This window comes from Hippoglossus hippoglossus, chromosome 1 (genome assembly GCF_009819705.1).
Source record: "Hippoglossus hippoglossus isolate fHipHip1 chromosome 1, fHipHip1.pri, whole genome shotgun sequence".
In the NCBI taxonomy this organism is placed as follows: Eukaryota; Metazoa; Chordata; class Actinopteri; order Pleuronectiformes; family Pleuronectidae; genus Hippoglossus; species Hippoglossus hippoglossus.
The window spans coordinates 24,520,445-24,537,137 of NC_047151.1; the positions used below are offsets into that span (position 1 = coordinate 24,520,445).

Genomic DNA, 16,693 nt, shown 5'->3' on the forward strand with positions numbered 1-16,693 from the left:
TGGACTCAGATGTGGGCAAACTCAGCAGAGGAGAGGGGGGGATAAACGAGCGTTAGCCTGTTGCTGGTAAAACTAAATGTAAGATTTGTGAGTGTGTTTCAGAGAGAGTGTGTGCACCATAGTGTTGTGGGAGTGTTTTTGGTGTAAAAAGCTTACACAGACCTGACTAAGGCTTATATATAATGAATGAATACCCCTTCAGCTGCCGGTTTTCTTCTCTCTGCAGAATTAGCGATTTGTCTAACCTCCTCTTTTACCCATAAACAATCTCTGCAAAAACCCCCTTTCACTTTCCATCTTTCCGCCCTGCACACAACCCAGATGCCCCCTGGATGTTTGTGTCACTGTATAAACTTATTCTATGGTATTTAGTGAACATAATACCGCGGCTGTCAAGAACTTACTTAAGAAATACTGGGCTAATGTAATTTTAAGCAAAACAGGGGTAAAACAATATTTTAGTATTCAGCAGGGCCTGCAGCTGTTTCTCTAGCAGCAGAACGACTAACGCGCTCTGAGTTGTCTAATTAATCTTGTGGCTCGTGGTCTCCCTGCACCAGCCAGACCCCTTCTTTGTTCTGCAGCGGCACTGGACAGGTGCCCTGACCCCCAACCCCCCCGACGGGGCCGTCCTGTTCTCGTACCTGCGGCGCTTGGCCTGTTTAGCGTGGTCCAGAAATCAACGCCGAGGTAGTCAGACGGGACGGGTTGACTCACTCTGCCATTTTTAACACCAGGCCTAAGGTTTCTGAAGTCCAACAGAGTCACCATCAGTGGGCTGCGAGCGAGAGAGAGAGAGAGAGAGAGAGAAAGAGAGTAAGAGAAAGAGTGAGATTCTTTTTTTTTTTTTTCACCTAAAGGCATTTCAGCTATAAATATCAAACTGGCAATACTGTGATTTGCCAATGGAGGCTGCGAAGAAGGAGGAGGAGGAGGAGGAAGCAGGTTCTCGCTCAGTTCTTGAGCTGTTTTAAATTCATTCACTGATACGGAGGGGGGGGGGAGTAGGGTTGCCTGTGTCATTTATTTTCCATGGAGGGGGATGAAATAACATTAACATCTCTTCCTCTCCGAAGCTCTATAAGTCAAACAGTTATTATTACTCAAACAGCAGCGGCAGCACCCGCACACACACACACAGACACACACACAGACACACACTCCATATATAGACACATCCTCTCGTGTTTCCGCCTCACAGGTGCTTGTGTGTGGATGTCACACCCTGGACAGACGCTTCACTTTTAATAAAGCGGAGGCCTTTCAGCGCTCTGGCGGATCCCGCTGTAATCTCTCCTAAACAGGTGTTGTGATTAGTCTCTGCCGTGAGCTGCATCCTGACACTCGGATTCGGCGAAGGCCAACCGCGCACACGACCCAACGGCTACCACTCGGGAGACAGATTTAACTGTTGGTGCTTGGCAAGCATCATTGTCAACATTGTGCATCGTCAAAGCTCGGCGAGAAACTAATTTCCCTTTCCTGCGCCTGACAATCCTGTCGTTTCTTCTCAATAGTTAGTGGTTGAGCCTTTTGCACGCTGATGCAGCGCCGCGTGTGATAGAGTCAGCCGAGTATCGCTCTTGATTTACAGACGACAGCTGATGGATTGTTTCTGGGGGGAAATGCAGCTGAAACGACTCCTTGTATGCGGGGTATTTATCGACAAATTGCAATATCAAATTAATAAACTGTATTGACCCCGAGCAGTTATTCAATCCTGAGGTTCACACTTTGATTAATCTGCAGCAACCGGCAAGCAATTTCTCAGTCTGCTTCCCGTCCCAATTAGGAATAATACTCCTCCTAACAACGTGCGCGTTAGAAAGTTTTGCTAATTGAACCAAAAATGTTGCAAGAGCCTGTTTGTGTTTCACAGCCTCAACCTAAAAAGAACGAGGCTGTTTCAGTTGCATATCTTTACTTCTTATTTGTCAGAGTCTGACAACAGCTCGCTTTTTTTACTCTGCAGCAATTATTGTTTCTTTGGCACTTTCCCTTTTTCATTGAATACATATTACAGTTGAGAAAAAAAATATATTTGCAGCCCAGTTGGATGAGGAAGTAAATGTTTTGCAAAAGAAAAGGGCTTTTTTTTAATTCTTTAATAGTTGACCCTTAATTAGGTAAGAAACTAATTTGATTGAACTGAAGCGTAATGTCGAGTCACATCAGATTAATTCAGTTAGCAGCAGCCAGAGTGCTTCACAAACAAGACCAAGGAGAGACAACACAAAACGGCTCAATAAAGACGCACAACATAAAAGTAAAGAAGATAAATAAAAGAGACATAAGCAGGATCAGGCTGAATTAAAGCAAGATTAAAAAGGTGGGTTTTTAAATTAGATTTAAAATGATTGAGGTAATGCAGAGCAGGGCGCTATTCCAGAGGTTAGAGGAAGAGGAACAGAAAAAGTTTGGTCCCCTTTTGGTTTCTTAGACGAGAAGGTGGGAGTGAAAGGATTTGTACCGAGGAAGCCTTTATATATAATGTGCCAGTAGAGGAGTTTGCCTTTCTGTTTGTTATTCCCCTGGTGTGTGAGGCGCTCTCTCTCTCTAACCCTAACCCTAACCTCACTGTCTTGCCAAATGTGTGTGTTCAACCGGGTGTCACGTTCCCATCGCAGCCAATCAGAACCGATTCAAACCAGAGTCTGCTGCAGAGTCGTCTGACCGAGGAGTGAAGGCTGATCGAATTGCAGACAAAAACCCGATGTTAGTGGTTTTTTTAACTAAGCTTTAGATTGAGAGCTTTGTGGAACCAATGCAAAGTTGCCTCATAGTTTCACTTTATAGTTCATATGTTGTTTTGCGTACTTGTTTGTATTTGTCCTCTTTGTGAAGCACTTTCTGACGGCTGTTTTAACAAGGTTCTTTATATAAATAAAGTTATTATAGAGCCGGTGAGAAGTCGAGGAGCCGCATCGTGTCTCAGGTGTCAGAATATAAAACTAAAGAAAAACTAAACATTTTCGCAGATGCAGTATATTCCAAATGAAATATAATAAACACACAAATACAGTCAATAAAAGCTTGTGTTGATATTAGTCTGGGGATGATATCTGACGCCCGGTTCAGTCCCGACTGTGATAACACTGGATTAACAAATCGATAATCTCCTGCTAATCTCATCATACATTAGTAACTGATAATTCTTTTTTTTTTGCTTCAATAAAAAGAAATCCCTACATACTGTAAAAAAAAAAAAAGGAGATATCGACTGACGCGTTGACAGGAAAGAAATATATGACACGGTTGTGATGGATGTTCGTTCTTCACGGCGGCGCCATGTCTGCGAGCGGTTTTTAATGGATTTTTTGAAAACAAATGTGAGTTTATGACTTCCCCTCAGAAAGCTATAAGGTAAACGAGTGCAGGGAGAGAGTGTGTAACTCTCACTGTGGCAAATGCAAAAGGTGGGTCCTCAGTTTTTTATGACAATAATGGTAAAAGGTTAAATTAGAGTGATATCACGCTTAAATATTTTGCCTAAAAATGCTTCGAGGCAGCACATCACAAAACTTAAATTAAGTGTCTTGATTAGAGGTAATCTACTCTATTACTACTTCTCTGGGGAAGAATGCCACAAGGATTTCAGTCTAATTAGAAACGAAATAATTTTTTATTTAATCACTGCTGAATACTTGATTTTAATTCCACTGCGTTTATCTTTGAAATATTTTTTTACTTTGAGTCATATTTATCTGAACATTTGGGGTTTGAATTTCACATTCCCTTTGAAATTTACAGTAGATACTGTCCAGTTGTGCAAAAAAGCTTCAACTATAAAGATTTACGAGTTCAGAAAGAAACGTGACCGATATTCTACGTCTTCTAATCAAGATGCTCTGATGTAATTGATCATTAAAAAACGTAAACCTCAGCATTCACAGTACAAAGGAGAAGCATCCAAATCCTGTGTGGGATTGAATCCGACTTTTGTCTCGTAAATTATATTCTGTTCATCACATAATCCATATAATTAAAATCCTTATGGTATTTTTTACCCCATAAACACTCAGTTTATCTCTGGGTTTTGCAGCGTTCAGCATTTTTCTCTGCAAAACACTTTAGTATAAAAACTGCAGACTTTTATTTTCTCCCGATTGGCATTAATGACCATTAGCCTTAAACCACCGTCAGAAAGTAAAACACTGCGTTCTGCTGCAGGTTTAACTTTATCTCTGATTAGAACTTTCTTTCTATGTATACTCTGCTCCAATAAACAGGCCTCTATTGGTCCATTTTGACTTTATCATCAGATCTCACATGTACATATTTACCAGAATGCTATATTTATTACCACCACTAGGATATGGAACATGTCGGGCCTATGTAGCACCAGAGACTGAGGATCACATCCATTTACCGACATGAGCAAGATGAAGTTGGTTACTGGTTATTAATGTGGGTTTCGAGACATTTTCAGGAGCAAATCCCAGCTGAGATTGGTCGAAAGGCGGGATTCACCTTGGACAGATCACTTAATCGTATCTCAGGGCCAACAAACAAACAACCAACCAACTCCCACTCACACATTCACGTTCACACCAATGGGCAACCGACTTAACCTGCATGTCTTTGGACTGTGGGAGGAACCCGGAGAAACCTCCACATAGACACGGGAAGAACATGCTAACTCCACACAGACAAGACCCGTCTGTGCTGCTGCAGCTCGGTTGCACAGAAATGTAAATGTGAGGAGACAGTAAGTAAGTTGTGGTGGAGGTCAGTGTTCTTTCAGCGCCTGGAGACATGTTGTATTCCGCTCCCTTATTACATCCTGAGGTTTTTTTGCTGTGATACTGCGAGCGCCTCGTCAGTCGCAGGCCGCGCTGCTGTCCATTACATGCATGTCTGAATCACCGGTGAGGCCCAATGCGTCACGAGCCGGAGCTAGGCTACGCTGTGTTAAATGCTATTCTGTGTTTGCCTGGGGAGCGCGAGGCTGTTAAATACTACAGTAGACTTCGACAGCGGGACTCACCCCATGTTAAATAGTAAAGTAGTCTTTGTTAGCATTGGGAGCCGCCGTCTTCGGGCTAAATGCCGTCAGCTCTCCGTCAGGCCCGGGAATGTGGAGCGTCTGGCGCCGGGTTAGTGGATGTGGGCTCTGGGACCTGTCTCTTTGTTGGAAAAACTGAAGAGCTTTCAGCGCTTCAGGGCGGGGCCGCCGCTTGTTCGCCATTCAGGGACCTGCCTTTACATTCTGTTAGTGTCAAGAGAATCTCTTCTGCTGTGCTTCATGCTGGAGGTTGCTGACGTGCTCACAGCTTTCAGAAATGCTCAAAGAGCGGCGTTTGATGTTACACGTCTGACGTACGCTCGCGCTCATGAAAGTGTGTAGGTCTCCTGCAGTCGAAGCGGAGCTCCCACACGGGGAAATCAATAAACGTGTGCGTAGACTTTTGTTTTTCTCAGAAAGAAAGTACAATCGCAGCTCCCTCTGACTCTTTGGCTGTGTCACTTCCGATGCCGGTCGAGTGACAGCAGCCTCCCGTGTTACCCTCCGCGTTTGTTTGTAAGTGGCTTTGCCGGGCTAAGTCTTTGTTGGCTGGATGGATTTAGCTGTGGTGTTTGTTAGCGCGACGCTTTGTAGAACATCTGCTCAGCGTTTACAGAGAATTAGACTGCAACAGAAAATGTGTCCCGTCGAAACAGCGTCGCTCTCGAGTGCAGTTTTAATGTTTTACAGGCCCCGGTTTCGTGTGTTCCCACTTTCAGTCCTCCTAACATACCAACCTGCAGTGTGTAATGAATGTTAATGACTCTGATAAGGTTCAACAGTACAGTGAGACTTCAGCTGCAGAGAAACATCGACCCGGCCGTGTCTGGATCGTATGAGTGGAGAAGAAGTCAGTAGTTCACACCATGTGCACTCAACTTGTTTTTTCAGGACATGAATTAAACAGAATACACTGCTTCAGTTGTATAAGCTGCATTCAGGTCTATCGTACAGAAACATCAACGTGTTTTTAAGACATTTATTCCAATATTTGCCTCCTATTTTTCTATTGGAACTCCTGTGTCTAATTATTTGGGTAGTGCATTAATTGCCTTTCTCTGTGAAAACATTTGCTTGGATTCCTGTATGGAACTTGACGGAGGCACATCACTCTCATTTGATTGGATCATACATGACTTTCGTAGTAATCTTGTTCCCAAAGCTGCTCTCTGATCCCAAACTCACCAACTCAAATGATTTCTGCATCCCAAGCTAATGTTTGGTGTTTTGTGTGTTACCTGTACCTCTCACTCTCAGGGACACATTTTTAATGATCAGTTGACCAAGAATCTGTTCAATCTTTCTACAAATCAACTTTGAGCAAAGTCTGGACTGACTTGTTTTTGTGTGTGACCCTTGAAGCGACTGCGAGCGTCACTTTGTTGACACGGGACGTTTGGTTGATGTGCTAGTTTGTTTGCAGACTTGCTTACAGCATCTGGGGGGCAGACTCTGTCATTGCAACCAAATGCAGCTGCTACATCCTAACTGACCTACTGCATTAAAAATTTAAATGGCACATTGCTGGCCTCATCATCCTCCTCCTCCTCTTCCACCTCCGCCTCCTCCTCCTCCTCACCACCCCCATCTATTTCTCAGTATTCTGCACACCAGCTCCATCCTCTTATTGTTTCATGTCCCTCAGTTCTTTTCTTCCAGCCTTCACTTGTTTGTTCCGCAGCTTTTGGCCACTTCGTTCTCCCCTCGTCCGTCCCGACTACGTGCAGGACTCGACTCCTCTTCCTCTCTTAACCCACACGACTCCTTCCTCCTCCCAGTGATTTCTAGAAATGTGTCAGTTCTTCTCTCATTAGCCTGAATCTGCACAGTTCTTTCCACACCTTCATATTTTCTTAATCTGACGGCTGTAAACAAAAATGAAATTTGACATGGAATAGCAAATGTGTGTGTGTGTGTGTGTGTGTGTGTGTGTGTGTGTGTGTGTGTGTGTGTGTGTGTGTGTGTGTGTGTGTGTGTGTGTGTGTGTGTGTGTTGTAGGGACTTTGTGTATTATTCATTGGTATGTTGGCTCATTGTATGAGTAAAGATATATTTTGAGGGGCCTTTGTGCATGTGTACTGGTGTGTGTGTGTGGTGTGTGTCTGCATGTGGGCGGATGTGAGGCTGTACATGAAGTTCACGGTATTTGTATAATTGATGCACGATGTCATCAGTAAATCTCTAGGTATATGGGTTATAATGTGGAAATACATTTGTGTGCCGTGTGTGTGTGTGTGCGCGGACGACCGCTCTGTGCATTATTCATTTGTGAACTTCTTGGTGGACTTGTGTGATTTGATGAGAAGATGCAGGTCTGTGTCAACGAGTCTTTTTATCTTTTATAATTCAGCAACCACCAGCAACTATCATCCTGAGCCCTTCACCCCCTCAGTCTTTTAAAAAGACTTTGCCCTCATTCTACATTCTTACGCTACATCCTCACTTCTCCTCTCCTCTCCTCTCATCCTCTCTTCCTCTCCTCTCATCCTCTCCTTCTCTCATCCCCTTGTCGCTTCTCCTCTCCTCTTTCACTGTCTCCTCTCATCCCCTTGTCGCCTCCTCCTCTCCTCTTTCACAGTCTCCTCTCCTCTCATCCCCTTGTCGCCATCTCCTCTCCTCTTTCACTGTCTCCCCTCCTCTTGTCCCCTTGTTGCCTTCTCCTCTCCTCTCATCCCCTTGTCACCTCCTCCTCTCCTCTTTCACTGTCTCCTCTCCTCCTCGCATCCCCTTGTCGCCTTCTCCTCTCCTCTCCTCTCCTCTCCTCTCCTCTCCTCTCCTCTCATCCCCTTGTCACCTCCTCCTCTCCTCTTTCACTGTCTCCTCTCCTCCTCTCATCCCCTTGTTGCCTTCTCCTCTCCTCTTTCTCCTCTCCTCTCCTCTCCTCTCCTCTCCTCTCCTCTCCTCCCTCCTCTCCTCTCGTCAGATTGTGAAGGTATCTAAAAGGAGGAGTGTGCCGTAGACCACGATGACAGGTGTAAATATTAAACATGTTAAGAGCATGTTATGAACATGATCTGTGAGCCATGTAGCAGCGTCTCTGCAGCAGCCTCATCCTGTCACCATATACATGCTGCTGTATATATGTCTTATTATTAAAGAAATAAAAAATTTAACATTTCACTCAGGAGGAAAATTCACATCAGTGTATTTGTGAATAACTTCACTTGAGGTTATTGTCACTGTTCATGATGTAATCTGAATTGTGGCCTTTCACACGTTAACACCTCTCTTGCTCTCGTTGTCCTGCCCAGTGGGTGTTTTTAGGTGAGATGTGTGTGTGTGTGTGTGTGCGTGCGTGCATTCGTGTGTGTGCGCTTGTGCGTGCGCTCGTGTGTGTGTGTGTGTGTATATTAGGGCTCTAAGTAATTATTATTTGCTATCTTCAGTTAATGAATACTTCAAAAGAGGGTTAGCAGTAATAAATCCCACATTAGAGCTCAAGGTGACATTTTAAAATACAGCGTCCAAAGCAACAATCCCAAACCGACGGTTAATGAAGTTTTGAGAAGCAGCTAATATTTGGCATTTTGAACTGATGAATTACCTAAAGGGGAATTATGGCTTATGATATTAAAACTGCAAAATTATACAGATTTCTAACAGACATTACACAAGCAAGGTGAACTTGAAGTATAAAATTGCAGATTTACTTCAAGCTCAATTCTGGCGTGACCTCACTTTCTAATTTACAGCCACATCAAGTGATTTAGTTTATGCGGCTAAACAACTGTCCAACTATTACTAATGTAATCATCTATACATAAAGGGGGGGGGGGGGTGCAAATCTGAAAACATATATCTAGAATGTCAGGCAGTAGAGGGCACCAAGTTACACACACACACACACACTGACACACAGACACACACACACAGTCCTCTTAATAAGCCTGATTTTTTTTTTCCATCCAGATCCATGAATTATTCCCTGGAAAATCATTAAAAATAGATGGATGGATGGATGGATGGATGGATGGATAATTACTTTATTGATCCCAAATTGGGGGGAAAAAATGTGATAAAGCGCAAAAAAGAAGGTAAAAACACATATTCCTCATCGGGATCCACACACAAATGTAATCCCGTGTAATCTCCCCTGACCCATCACACATCCTTCCACCAGGTTCCATGTTAATCCATCCAGTAGTTGTCGTGTAATCTTGCTCACAAACAAACAAACACAGATGTAGACATAACCTCCCTGGCGCGGGTAATAAAGCAGAATTATCCTTTTAGCAATTACCAGATGGTTCTGTTGACTGAATACCTGACAAACAGTGTATCAGCGCTGATTTGTGTGCGAGTATACAGTTGTACGTGTGTGTGTGTGCGAGTGTGTGTTAGCGCCCCCGTTTGTACCTGTGCTTGTGTGTCGCCGTTATCGGGGCAAAATTGAGTGTGTGCCTGTTGCCTAACAGAAACGGATATTTTTCTTTCCCTTGTTTTCCTCCTTTAAATCTGGATAAAGTGTGACGCTGCACACACCTATAGTCACACACACACACACACACACACACACACACACACACACACACACAGATGGCAACAGTGAGATAGATCTTTTTGAAGTACAATTTCATCCTCTCTCCTCGCTTTGCTGCCTCTCCTGTAGCGGCGGAGTGGGGGGAGCTAAATCTCCGCGGGGCCATGCTTTATGTGTGTGTTGGCCAGAAGTGAGAGCTTTTTGTTCAACTAAAGACAAGACTAGAGCCACAGAACAAGGCTTACATGCATCTGCACACACACACACACACACACACACACACACACACACACACACACACACACACACACACACACACACACACACACACACACACACACACACACACACACACACACACACACACACACACACACACACACACACACACACACACACAAAGGTGGGGGTGTTTGTGGCAGAGACGGGCTGACAGCTGATTCTCCATGTGTGTTTAAGAGAGCTTTGATGTTTATTGTGTCACGTTCTTTGATGCCCTCTGTGGAAGTTGTGTTACAGCGTGTGTGTGTGTGTGTGTGTGAGAGAGAGAGTAAGAGAGAGAGAGAGAGGAGGACCTTCTGAGGAGATTTGATGTTTCAGTTTTCCTCCCAAGAATCTCACTCTCTTGCAGCAGGTATCTAAATCTCACTCACACGACCGGAGCATTTTTTCTCATTCAGCTTTTTCTTTTTCTCCTTCCTCCCTCTCTCTCTCTCTCTCTCTCTCTCTCTCTCTCTCTCTCTCTCTCTCTCCTGTCCTCCTCTGATGGTGTTGCCGTCTATTTCCCACGGGGGAAGCCCAGCTCACACTTTATGCAAACATACATTCTGCAGTCATTAGCAACTTATTCCATCTACACTCACTTTGGATTCCGGTCTGTTTTATAGCTGCTTTAGTTTTTTTATCCGGTGACGCTCGCTGCTGCCTCTCACACTGTCGCCCAGTCTGCGATGCCGAGGCTAAATTATTGAACTGCACGTGGCATTGTGAATTAATGCTGTAAAGTCTGGAGTCACAGTTTCTGGAGGAGATCCTCGGACTTCAAGTGTGACGGCTTTAAAAAAACGTCACCATCATTTTCTGCAGTTAGTGCAGCTCAGAGAAATCCCATTCAACAGTGACGGCTGTATTTGGCTCAATTAGCTTTCCAGACAATGCACAGTTGTTGTTGAATCGGCTTCTAAAGGGTGGAAGGGAATCAAACCTGTGAGTTATGAGGCGCTTGTCTCCGACCATTAGGCCCCCCTGTTGCCGGTGCTCACTCCCTTGCTGTGCAGTCTCACTTGTTGACTTCTCTCAGTGTCTCTTCCTCTTTCGCCCATCTCACCTCGCTCCTCGTCATTTCTCCAACACTCGCACTTCCTCTCATCTCCCTCGCTCTGACTCACTGATCGCAAAAACTGAAAACATTTCCTCCAACTCCATCGGGCGTTTGAGTCCGACTTGCTCTCCTTCACTCCAGCTCCTGTTTCCTTTTTTTTTATTCATTGTCTGTATTAATTCATGCACCTTGATGAGTCTGCTGTCTGTTTCGTTGCAGGATGAAAAGTCCACGTTCTTCCAGTTCGGCGCCGCTCTGCAGCAGGAGGCCCTGCTCATGCTCTCCATCATGGAGGAGTACGACTGGCACGTTTTTTCTATCGTCACATCAAAGTTCCCCGGGTACCAGGATTTCATCAGCACGCTGAAGACAACTGTGGATCACAGGTGATGAATACACACCCCTCCCGTGTACACACACACACACACACTCGTAACCTTTATTTACCGCAGCCGACAAGATGAAGTACCTGGGAATATTTAGTGGTGTGTTGTTACAGCTTTGTGCGCTGGGACATGCAGAGTGTGGTGACTCTCGACGCTGTGGATGGCGACCCAAACTCTAAATCACACATCGCCCTCAAGAGGATTCAGAGTCCTGTTATACTGCTGTACTGCTCCAAGGATGAGGCTTTGTGAGTGTTTGCTTCTTTTTCATTTTCTTTTCATGTGTCTGTCGTACACCGTGGCTCTTTAATAACTCTCCGACTCTGCTCCTCCACAGGTATATAATGGAGGAAGCTCGCTCTCTGGGTCTCATAGGAGCCGGTTACATCTGGATCGTGTCCAGTCTCACCACTGGCAACCCAGACTTTACCCCCGAGGTACTGAGGCCCCATATGTAGTAACAGGTGGCCACATTTCAATGGTTTGACAGGACAAGCAGTGTTTCTGATTCCAGGCTGTTGCAGGTCGTCTGCTGCCTCCTCCCTGAGTTTCTCCTCTCCTCTACTCTCTGCAGCTAATAGGAAACACATTAGAGCAGTAGCTCGACGTTTCTGGAAATCATACTCAGCAAGCACTTCATGAGGAACACCATAGAATATAAACAGATTCTGCATGTGAGGGATTGTGGGGCTGGAAGTCTTCTGGTTTCTGTTTCTAGTTTGACCAATCAGGTAGGGAGTCAGCAAAAGATGCAGAACACAGTGACTGAAATGCATCAGCTATCTGCTTTTACATTTTTTCTGCATTCAAATGCACATAGCTGCTCTTAGATTAGATAAAATGTCATGTGGATTTAAAACATCTGCAAAAAGTGAAACTAGTTGGACTGTAAACAGTTTATGGAGAATGGAGGATTATGGGTTTTTGTTTCCTATCTTTATTCAAAAGCATGGTCTTCAAGTTCAGATTTCATTATGCTCTCACTCAAATATACCTTGTTTGTGCTTAGATTTCCTGCGCTCCAGCTCTTTCGCTTGCACTCAGCTTCTGTGTGTGAAACATCTGCGCTCTGGTTTCTCCCCTGCTCATGGAGGGTGGGACAATTCACCGGTCAAGCCTTCTACGGGTTGGGGAGTTTCGACAGACTTCAAAATCCAAGCGCAGAGGAGAAGTCAGAGAGTTCTGCACTTGCACAGAAGAAATATAAATGCAAGAAGAAGAGCTGAAGCTAGAGCGCAGGAAATCCAAGCACAAGCATATTTGAGTCCGATCTCAGGGGTTTGAGTGAGAGCTTTACAAACTCCCGCTTTTAAACCTAAAAATAAGAAGAGTACCTTGAGTCTTGGTTTCCACCGTCTAAACCAGAAGCCTCAAAATATTGGTTGTTGCCCCCTAGAGGCTAATTCGTCCTCAGATGATGACCTATCGCTCTAAGAACAGCCTCATTCCTCTGTACCACAAGATGCTGAAATCATTCTGTCGACCTGACTGCATCACATCATGTCTGTAGATTTCTCAGCTGCACATTTATGCTGCACAACCTCCTCTTCTGCCACATCCCAAAGGTTTTCCACTGGATTCCGATCTGAGGCCACTGAACTCGTGAAACCACCTGAAGAGGATTTTTGCTCCTTGGCTTTGTCCATTATCTTTCTGGAAGTAGCCATTAGAAGATGATTGTGGCCATAGAGGGGCACACATTGTCTGCAGCAACACTCAATTAAGGGGCCCAAAGTGTGTCATTAAAACATTCCCCCACATCATTACACCACCACCCGCCCGGACTGTTGACGTAAAGCTGGTTCTGTCCATGGCTTCGTGCTGTTATCACCAAACTCTGACCGTCAACACTCATCTGACCAGGCTACATGTTGTTTAGTCCTCGTCTGTCCAGTTCTTGTTTTTGGCCTGTGCACACAGCAGCCTCACATGTCTGTTGTTGGCTGACAAGAGTGGAGCCCAACATGGTCTTCTGCTGTTGGAGCCCATCTGCCTCAAGCTTGGACGTGTTGTGCATTCTGAGATGATTCAGTTGTTATCTGAGCTACTGTAGCCTCTCCCAGTCAGATTTAACCAGGCCGCTCATCACCTCATCAACGAGGTACTTCCCTCTGCAGAACCGCAGCTCACTGGATAGTTTTTGGTTTCTGCGTCATTCTGGATTAAACCGTAGAAACTGTTGTGTTTGACAGTGAGGTCGGCAGTTTCAGAAATACTTAAACCAGCCAGTCAGGTACCAAAAATCATGCCGTGGTCAAAGTCTGTGAGAATCTCCATGTTGATGTTCTAACCAAAGCTCCTGCCTCATGGCAAGAAGGTTCCTGGTTCAAATCCCAGCTTTCTCTGTTGAGTTTGCATGTTCTCCCTGTGTCTATGTGGCCAATATCCAGCTTCCTCACACAGTCCAAATACATGCAGATTAGGATCAGGTTAATTAAAAACTCTTAATTGAGGGTGAATGGTTGTTTGCCTGTTATCCCTGCGATATGCTGGTGACCTGTTCAGGATGAACCTCTCGCCCAATGTCAGCTGGGTTTGGTGTCAGGTAGCCCTGATCCAAACATCTTATAAGTACACAAATAGAATCACCTCAAATGTTCCCTGCTCATATTAAAGCTGGAAACATTTCCAGTGTTTGCTTACCTTTCCCACAACACCTCTGAAACAGTTGTTCTCCTCCTCCTCTTGTCCGTCTTTCTCCTCCACTCAACGTTCCTGTTTGTGTTTGTGTGATTTTTACACCTTAGACAAGATCTGATTCTACAGTCGGAGCCAAATTAAAAACAAAAACAAAATGTTGTGGGGTAGACTGACAGATTACAGCGCTGGCATCTTTTCATGTTCGCTCCGTCTGCTGCTGAGATAAACCTAGAGAGCTCTTTAGTTTGTCGGAATTATTCTATTGGAAAAGTGACTTCTTTCATTGCCAGATATGAATTATTTCAGGTTGACACAATATGACAAATAAATCATCCATTTCCCACCTTGGACGGCTACATATGGATGTTTTAAAATCGGGATAGAAAATGTCAAATCGAAGACAAATTGCATTTTTAACACGCCACATGTGCCTCTTCTCAGATCTCCTCTTCTTCCCGCTCAGGTGTTTCCCTTGGGGATGATCTCCGTGTCCTACGACGACTGGGAGTATCCGCTGGAGACGCGGGTCCGGGACGGAGTTGGCATCATTACCACTGCGGCCACTTCCATGCTGCGGGAGAAAGGGGAGCTGCCAGAGGCCCAAAGCAGCTGCTACAGCACAGCATCAGACCGGAGCCCGGGGAAGCTCCCACCTAGTGCCCTGCGCAGGTGTGTGTGTGTGTGTGTCCGTGCGTGAGAGTGTGTGTGTGTGTGTGAGGAGATCAAGGTCTAGGGACTTACATAACTCTGTTTGTCTTTGCAGCCGAGTGTCGAGCGGTTTTACGTAACTTCTTTTGAATGTATTAATGAGAGGGGTAGAAGGGAAGAGAGGAAGCGGAGATGACAGCAGTGAGTAACACTGTGATGTCTAATGACATTTAACACTATTCACTGTTGTGTACACGGCTGCTCCGTGTATGAGCTCATTACGACGCCTTAGTTCAGAGACAAAGAGTTGAACTTCAGACACACCTCCCCATTGTTGGTGCCCTGTGTTAACTAGAATCTTTGTGTGCACGCGTGTGTGTGTGTGTGTCTGTGTGCACTTTGCGTCACGTGACTGGACTCACTGTCTTCAAGTCAGGATTTAAGCAGCTTTTACCAGCTTTGTTCTCCGTCTTTTTTCTCGTAACATGGCTCTGTGGGTGACACATATATGTTAGTCTGTGTGTGTGTGTGTGTGTGTGTGCGCGCGTGGGAGCATGCATGAGTGTGTGTGTGTGTGCGTGCATGTGTCTGACGTCTACCAGTGTGCGTGTGTGTTCTCCTCTCTGAAGTTACTGTGATGAGGAAACAGTGAAATCCATCAGCACACACTGACACACACACACACACACACACACACACACACACACTGACACACACGATGCACATTTGTTCTCCATATTCACAAATGTCACCGTCAGATGCAGAGTCTGTCAGTCATATTGTGATTATATTTTGAATATGAAGCTCACACTGGCTAAAATATGATTAATAATTCAGGAGAGTATATAAACCCGACTTAAAACATGACGGTCAGGTTTCCAGCTTCCGCTCATCCATGATGACTTATGAGCTGCCTCATTAGAATGAGAGCCACAGTATTATTTTCTCCATAATGGCTTTATCATCCCATTCTCTCTCTGATTAACCCATCAAAGTATATATCAAAGCGTACACAGCACTGCAGCTGTTGACAGGTCGATCTAATATAACACAAACCTCAATAGCAGCTCAAACCTTTTTTCGGGAAACAGTCCTTTTTTATTTTTTTTCCTCCCTGTCAGAGGTGCCATTTGTTTCGCTAACTTATTAGATGGAATTTGCATATTTGTCAAAACAAGCGCCGTCAATTTTTGTGGTAATCAACTGACAGGTTGGATTCCCCTTCCCTGATTTGGACGTGGCGAGGCTGTGATCAGGACCCTGCCTACATTAGTCTAGATACAATCTTGCCGCAGTGTGCGTATTAAAAACAAGAGAGGGAAAAGAGGACAACATAATCTGGCACTTAAAAGACACTGTCAACCCTGTTGGATTCCCTGTCAGTCCTGCCCGACAGAAATTAATATCCCTGACTCGCGCTCTGTGTACTTTGGCTGCACAATAGAGCAGGTTTTTATTGAGGCTTGCCCCTGTAGTAAATTTCAAAAGGTTATTCTGTTTGATGGAGCCACTGTACCATGCAAACCCCTAAGCTGTCACTTTTTCTCTGAAAAGATGCTCCTTGCTCCGATTATACAGAATGGAAGGAGCCTGCGTTCTTTCTTTATTCATGCTTCTCTTAGGAAAGTGCTCACAATGGCCGCCCCAGCACTTCAGCGACAGGGAAATGTTCGGCGCCGACTTCTAGCAGCAGATTTTAAAGATGGTGTTTTACAATAGCAGCGATTTTGTATTTTTCTCCGAAGCTGCTGATGCTGCTACGACTTAAACCCTCATTGAACTTCTAGTTAATGCAGATATAGTTTTGCATAGAGAAACGTATATAAATCATTGAACTCCTTTTTTTAATGTAGCGTTACATTTTTGTTTTAAAAGCGAACATACATATTCATGCACACGTGAATCTATAAAGTGGAATCTAGCTATTTTACATACCTTAAAAAACACACCAGCTTTATATGCGGGAGATGGAAATATTTTCCCAGAAATGGCAACAAACCTGAAACAGGAGGAGACAGCGGTTTCCCAGAATAGACCGCGACACTGTTCCTGCTGTATGTATTCAGCCATGGCAATGCACTGTGACAAGGGCATTACCTGCTGCATCGTGAGGGTTCTTTAAACACAAAAATAGGTATTTGTCTTGTCGCTACTAATAGTGAGAAGCATCGTAATCTACAGTGACAACGGAGGGGGTTTTTTCGTTTATAAAG

General features: G+C 44.6%; 1 protein-coding gene across 5 annotated transcripts in view; it reads left to right on the top strand.

Annotated features, from left to right (window-relative positions):
• grin2ab (glutamate receptor, ionotropic, N-methyl D-aspartate 2A, b) overlaps nt 1-16,693 on the top strand; it is a 120,145-nt gene that overhangs the window by 55,862 nt on the left and 47,590 nt on the right. For all 5 annotated transcript variants that reach the window (XM_034596736.1, XM_034596707.1, XM_034596724.1 and 2 more), the window contains exons 5-8: nt 11,026-11,192; nt 11,306-11,440; nt 11,530-11,629; nt 14,296-14,501. In XM_034596736.1, coding sequence (XP_034452627.1) covers nt 11,026-11,192; nt 11,306-11,440; nt 11,530-11,629; nt 14,296-14,501 — 608 coding nt within the window. The remainder of the gene's footprint in view (nt 1-11,025; nt 11,193-11,305; nt 11,441-11,529; nt 11,630-14,295; nt 14,502-16,693) is intronic.